This window comes from Lolium rigidum, chromosome 2 (genome assembly GCF_022539505.1).
Source record: "Lolium rigidum isolate FL_2022 chromosome 2, APGP_CSIRO_Lrig_0.1, whole genome shotgun sequence".
Classification (NCBI taxonomy): Eukaryota; Viridiplantae; Streptophyta; class Magnoliopsida; order Poales; family Poaceae; genus Lolium; species Lolium rigidum.
This window is the reverse complement of record NC_061509.1, coordinates 100,872,584-100,879,938: the sequence shown is the minus strand read 5'-3', so window position 1 is coordinate 100,879,938 and position 7,355 is coordinate 100,872,584. Positions and strand designations below refer to the sequence as shown.

General features: G+C 43.4%; 1 protein-coding gene across 1 annotated transcript; it reads left to right on the top strand.

Annotated features, from left to right (window-relative positions):
• The first annotated feature begins 1,601 nt into the window (after positions 1-1,601).
• LOC124692140 (microfibrillar-associated protein 1-like) lies at positions 1,602-3,813 on the top strand. Its single transcript, XM_047225443.1, has 3 exons — positions 1,602-1,747; positions 1,877-3,108; positions 3,465-3,813. The coding sequence occupies exons 2-3, from the start codon at positions 1,913-1,915 to the stop codon at positions 3,583-3,585; spliced, it is 1,317 nt and encodes a 438-aa protein (XP_047081399.1). The 5' UTR covers positions 1,602-1,747; positions 1,877-1,912; the 3' UTR covers positions 3,586-3,813.
• Positions 3,814-7,355: the final 3,542 nt, after the last annotated feature.

Genomic DNA, 7,355 nt, shown 5'->3' with positions numbered 1-7,355 from the left:
TGAACATCAATCTTACCCGCCTATATAACCGGAACCGTAATATGGGATATAAGCGGACCAACCATAGTCCAAACTCAAAAGTGACCATGTTCTACGCCGCCAATTCTATATTGGACGAAATTGGTTCCCGCTTACGCGTGCAATGGAACCAATATAGAAAACCATGTTATGGTCGACTATACCCCAACCGATATGTTATGCCAACAATCTAAAAACAAAAGTATGCAGTAATCAATCGGTGATGAGCATTAACCAAAAAATACCATAACCTTGAAATTACTTCGGTCCCGTAATAGCCGAGCCTTGCAACACTTGATGACCTAGTCATAACATGTAGTCAGGTTCTTTAAATCTTAACCTCAAACGAGAACGAAAACACAATTATTCCAACGGATATGAATACATTTTACAAGAGAAATGCTCAAGCACTAAGATTTGAGCTAAAATGCTAAATACCACCAGGTTCATATATTCACCACATATTTCTCAACATGATTTAAAACCTGTACTTGTACAGAAAAGATCAAAAGTAAACTCATGGATGCAAATCAAGACTAATTATATAAAAGTCAAATTTGAGAACCATCGGTCTACAGATACAGAGCATATAGTGTACATCGATTTTCATAGAAAAATAATTAGCAATAATCTGAACAATATCCAAGCAATTCATTCATTATAATAACAAAAACAAAAGGCACAGATCTCCCTAGAAGCTAACTGTCACTGAATCGAGTAATTCATGTCTTCTAGAGGCAAATCCATGTGGTCTCCTTCATCTCCCCGCAACCTCCCCTTTTTCCCCTTCCGAATTTCCGGAAGGACAAGGATATTTTGTGTGAGAGAGAGATGGAGGGAGAGGGAGAGGGAGGGAAAGAGAGACCCGCATGTCGAGCCCAACCAGGGCGTCTTCCAATGCGACCGTACAATAGGGAGAGACTCATCCCAAAGAGCTGCTCCTCTTGATGGCCACCAACCGCTCCTCCTCCAATGGTATGTCGTGAGGAGGCTCATCCCAACGATCTAGGCTGCTCCTTCCAGCCCCCGACTCGCTCCTCCGGTTGCGAGCTCCTCGGCCGCTCCTTCTCCGACGACACAGCCCCGTCGCTTGACCGTGGCGGCGGCACCTCGGAACCTCGCGGCCGACCTCCTCCACCTCCGGCCCGGCGCCGCCCTCGAGCGCCATAGGGGAAGAGGAGAGGGCGCGGCGACGACGGCTCGCCGGAGAGGAGGCCGGCCGTGGTGGAGAGCTAGGGAGGCGGCCGCGACGAGCCGGAGATGGGGACGCGGCGGCCGCGACGAGACCGGAGATGGGGATGCGGTGGGGAGGTGGCGGCCGCAAGGATTGGGAGCAGGGTTAGGCTGGGGCGCTCGCACGACCGGGCCGGGCGGGCCTTTACACGACCCATGGATAAAATGCGGGTCCGCGCGAGGGCCTCGCGCCCTGGACGGAACGGCCGGCCGAGATCGCGCCACGTTAGCTCGATCGGACGACCCAAAATCCAAACGCCTGTGAGAGCTCCATGGGGGTGCAGCAATCATACCGTGAGATCCCACATTCCCACCCAAGTGACTTCACCTCACGCAGCCACCGTCCCGTGCCGGACCTCCCTGGCGGCGCCGCCTCAACCCCCGCCGCCTCTGGCTCCCGCAAAAGCACGCCCAAGGAGCCCGTCCTTCTCCTCCCCCGCCGCTCCACCGGACGCGCGTGCAGTGAAGATCTACCCGAGACGCCGTTCTTCCCGCGGTAACCAAACCCTAGCCCGCTCGGAATTGTTTTCGTTTCGGTCTGCCCTTTTATTTTCTCGCCGTGATAGCCAGATCCCCCTTCTCCGCCAAAATCTTACCAAGTCTCTGATAATTTCCGTGCTTGCAGAGAGCGCGCGAAGAGGGGAACCACACCGTAAGCGCCATGTCTGTGTCGGCGGGGGTTAGCGATTCCGCCATCGCGGTGCGCGACAAGCTCCGCGGCAAGATTGGCCAGACCAAGGTGAAGCGCTACTGGGCGGGAAGGGCGCCCGAGTGGGGCGGAGAGGCCGAGGACGACATCGATATTCGGACGGCCAGGGTTTCCCTCGACAAGACCTTCCCCAAGCACGACGACGGCGATGGCGACCGCTCCCCCAAGGATGACCCGCGGCTCCGGCGCCTCGCCGAGACCCGGGCGGAGAACAAGGAGGAGCTGAGGGCCGATCACCGCCGCATACGGCAGGCCGAGATCGTCTCCACCGCGGAGGAGGAGAGGGACAGGCAGGTGGCCGAGTTGGAGGAGGAGGATGACGAGGAGGCCCAGGAGGAGAGGAGGAGGAGGATAAGGGCCAAGCAGCTCTTGAGGGAGCAGCAGGAGGAGGAGCTGCTTCCTCAGGAGGATGAGGAACCAGTATTAGATGATGATGTGGACGGAGACGAATCTGAGTACGAGACTGACTCGGAGGACGAGCAGATGGGCATGGCCATGGTGAAGCCTGTCTTCATACCAAAGTCGCAGCGTGACACTATCGCCGAGCGCGAGCGGCTGGAGGAGGAGGAGCGGCAGCTGGAGGAGCTTGTCAAGAAGCGGCTGGAGGCTAGGAAGATTGAGTCTAGGAAGATCGTCGTGGAAGAAATTAAGAAGGACGAACACGTTCAGAAGGCGCTAAACGAGGAGGCTAGCACCGAGGATGTTGATACAGATGATGAGTTGAACGAAGCAGAGGAGTACGAGTCATGGAAGAACCGTGAAATTGCACGGATTAAGAGGGACAGGGAGGAAAGAGATGCAAGGCTCAAGGAGAAGGAAGAGATTGACAAGGTGAGGAATATGACCGAGGAGGAGCGCCGGGAATGGGACAAGAAGAATCCTAAACCTTCTCGTAGTTCCAAACAGAAGTGGAACTTCATGCAGAAGTATTACCACAAGGGCGCCTTCTTCCAGGAAAGCGTTGATGACGTCAGTCAATCAGTTGGCAGAGATGCTATCTACACCCGTGATTTCTCTGAGCCTACTGGAGAAGATAAGATGGACAAGAGCATCTTGCCTAAGGTCATGCAAGTTAAGCACTTCGGTCGGAGTGGCAGGACCAAGTGGACACATCTTGTTAATGAAGACACCACTGATTGGAATGCACCGTACGTACTCTTTCCTGTCGCATTATCATTTTCTACCTGAAACTGTTTGGCTGGCTTGTTTAATTATCTTCCTACTACTGCTTTTTAACATGTGCTATCTATCTAGCGACTACTTCTGTTTGTAAAACACCAGCCTAAATAAAAGACATACTCTGTATGCTTTTCAGCATAAAACTAAAAAACCCCTTTCTAGTTTTTATCTGTCATGCCTAATTTGCCACCCTCTTAGGTAATCTAAGCCTTGTGGATGATATATCTAATATATCTTATAGTTTGCTTTCTGTTTTCTGGGGAATAACTTCCGATATTCAGAACAAGGAAATCATGGCCCTTACTTATTTCTTGTTGATTTTCAGATGGGCTACAAATGGGCCGCTGCGAACAAAATATACTGCAAAAATGGCAGGCATGGGACCTATTGCTAAACCAAAGGGAAGTAAGAAGATGAAGGATTGGGATACAAAACAAGATGATTAAATATTTGTTTGTTGGCTGAGCTGGTACGCTGAATATTGGTGCTTATGCAGATGTTTTTCTTCTTTATGTTGATCGCATAAGAAACACATGCCATTATTTGTTAATGTAGCCGACTAGCCGTGCTTTCTTTAGTCTTGTACTCTCTTGTGATGCTTTGTCAGAGAAATATTCTGTACATATGTTAATTTTGACATAATTGTACGAGCACACTCTGCATTGTTGCTCGCCTCCCCCAATAGTTTTTTTCACATTTTTTTCCGTTCTTATCCTTCGTTACACGGTCAGCATAATCAAATTCTAGTGTCTAATACTATATTGAAGTGGTAGCTGCATGCAGCCGTGATATTTTTACATTCGTGGGTTGCCAACTTATCATGCATATGGATGTGATTGTGAGCATGCGTGCCAGTTTCTACATGTTTAATAGGTTAGCAACTTACCAGGCATATTTCATGGTTGTTATGATGAGATTGTAGAATATATAGTACTAAGTAGTACAAGCACCGCTGTGATACTGATACAGTTGCTTGTGGTAAACAACTTAGCTTGTGTATGGGAAGTGTAGATTGCTGTACAGATCTGTGTCACTGAATTTGCATATTATTTTTTAACCATTATTAGCTGGCTATTAGCTACCAGATATTTGCGTGAGGTATAATTCATGTTTGCGTTTTACTTAAGTGTGGAGAGTGTATATATATGCACAAGCTATGATATACATATGTAATAATTAAAGAATCACCTTTTTGAACAGAAGTACAGCATCAGAACTAGAAACAGGCTCAGGTTCTGTAATTGTTTTTGGAAAATTTGGTAGTCAGCTAGTCATGCTGTTTCCATGACTATGATATTTGTGGGATAGATTTCTGAGCCTCCAAGGAAGCCTTAATTCGTACTACCTCCGATTCAAGGAATAAGACGCCCTCGTTTTACGTGTTTTTCGTTTGACTAAGTATTACTTCAAATATATAAAGGTTGTTTGTATAAAATTAATATCATTAGAAAGTGCTTTTCAATACGAATCTAACGATACTAATTACATATAATATAACCAAGATTTTGTTGCTCAATTTTTATGATCAAAGTTCGTCTTGGAATACGCGTGCGCCTTATTCCTTGGGACGGAGGTAGTAGTGTTTTAATGGAACAGAACAAAGGCCAGAAATGCCTCATGTGTGGCCCATCTCCATAGTTGTTGGACTATGAGATAGATGGGATTTGGGCTATGTACTAACAAAGGTAAATCAAGGCCTCAAATTGAGGCCATTTTCTCAGAATTCACTGTCTCACTTAATTGCTCATCCATTTGGTTGCTGCAATTCTTTTCCATCACCTTCATTGTCTAACTTGGAATGAAATTAATTATCCCATCCTCTCTAAGGCCCAACTGAATTTCAGTACAGATGTCAATTGATCATGAGTCATTAGCGTTTATTCTTGATTGGGTGACCAATTCACACCTTTACAGTATTTATGGTATTCTTCAACTTTGTTTACTTTGACATAAACAACCCCATTTTTTTTTGTCAAAAAAGGGCTTACTTTTTTTTTTGTCTTTTTCCTTATTTCGGAATAGGTTCTTTAGCCATAAAAGCAATTGTCTTGACCCCAAGGTGCACCACTGCATATATTGCACCTAGGCCATCTCACACCACTCATGGTTTGGTGCTCTAGCACTCCGCTAAATTAGCTCCAACTTCACCAATGTCATAGAGCTACTATAGGCATCATGCAGCAATGAACAAATATAAAATGTTGTGTCACAACTATGCTGCATATTCATCAAAAATTAAAATAAGAATGGGTCTGAAGGAAAGCAAATTAATACCTGGAAAGTTTCAATTTTCTCCAGTTTATATCTGTACAAATGGTCATCTCTTATTCAGTTCAAATCTTAGTATGTGTAAATTGTTTGGGTGTGAGCACTGCACAAGCATGTAGGTTGTGCCCATGCCTAGGATTAGATTAGGGTTGAAATTAAGATAGAGAAGATCTTGTTAGGAAAGATTAGCTTGGTTAAAGATAGGTTTTGTAAGAAAGTTCTTAGGTGTCAGGTCAAGCCCTCCCTATAATGAACGGCATTGTATCTTCTTTAATCAAGCAATGAATAGAGAAACTATGCAGTCAGCTATTAGAGCCTTGACGTCAGCATGGCTTGTTCCATTGTTGTTGTCATCCATTCTGCTATTTCAGAAAAATCTCTCTGAACTGGTACTCAACTTATCTAGATTTTTTTGAAATAAAGGTTAAACATTCTTGATACCCTGATCCTGCATTAGTGATTATATATCCTTCTAAATTTCTTCATGATATTAGTTAAGAAAACACGGTTCAAGATTCATGTGAAGATTCATGATTTTAAATTTCTTCTACCAGGCTACATGTTAATAGGCCGCAAGATGTTTAGACATATACTAAGTTATTGGCTACTATTTCGATGGTTGATTTTTGTATTGACCTTCTCTGATACGTGATTTGTAAATTTTGACTGTGATACCTTTAATAAAAGGCTGTGTGCATCTAGTGATGCATAGGCCAGGGCATTCCCCCATTTTGAAAAAAAAGCTGTTACTTGGTATCTTTATTGGATGTTCAGTTTGTGATCGGTTTTGTTGACAAAGATTTGATGTCATTAATGCCATATGCAAGATGCAACATGCCACTGTGATACATTTGAGTGTGAGAGAACTGACTATGCTCGTCAGAATAGTATTTGGTTGGAGAATCAGATTTGAATTTTTTTACATCATCCAACTTAAATAAGTGAGTGTTAATAGTATGCTACTTAACTCATTTTCTTCTCTCGTATTAAAATGAATAACTTCTAATATGCAGAGAACATCTTTAATTTTCCCAATACAATATCAAAATTTGGCTACTGAATTTTGTTTGACAGATATTCTGTGAACACTCATTTTGTATGATTTTGTGTGTTCCTTTGGTTTCTTATTCTTTTTCCTGTTTTTTCTCTTCTTTCAACATTGTGTGTGTGTGTGTGTGATCATGTTGTGACAGAATGCATATTATAAAATTTCTGCGTGAAACATCTATTGTACCTGAAAAGTGCTATTAGAGACTGGGTTTCCTGGAGCCTTTTTTTCTTCTTAAAAAAAAACTCGATTTCGAAGTTTCAAACAAATCTACAACAGATACCTGGATGTAGCAAACTATGTACCCACTACGAGCACACAAATTTTTGATTTGAAATACCTTGTATTTTTGGCTCAGTAAAAAAGACAAATTTGACAAATTTTAGAAGGTGACACTGTTCAAACTCCCAGATATGCATTTTTGTCTTTTTTGCCAGGATAGAATATAAGATACTTTGTATTGCAAATTTACACACGGTAGATTAAGTCATTTATTACACAACATTCTAGTATTTTTAACTTGATTTTTTACGCTTAAATTTAATTTAATTTTTCTATGGGTTTCATGTCCATAGGAATGGCTGTCCATAATTTAATATTTCTATGGGTTTCATGTCCATAGGAATGTCTGGTTTTACGTTAGCTAAGCCTATCACAACCCTCCTCTTTTATCCGGGTTTGGGATCAGCTCTTTTCTTTTTTTCTCTTCTTCTTTGCTTTCCTTTTTTCTGTTGGGTTTTATATCTAGCCTACTCAACTTGCTTGGCAAAAAGGCTTTGATGTTTTCTTTGCAAGAAAGATCCGAATGTATTTCACTGAGTTCATAAGAACTACAAAGCATGCTAAATATAATAGAAATTATATCGAGGTCATTGAACCACCTAACAATCACTAGTGCTG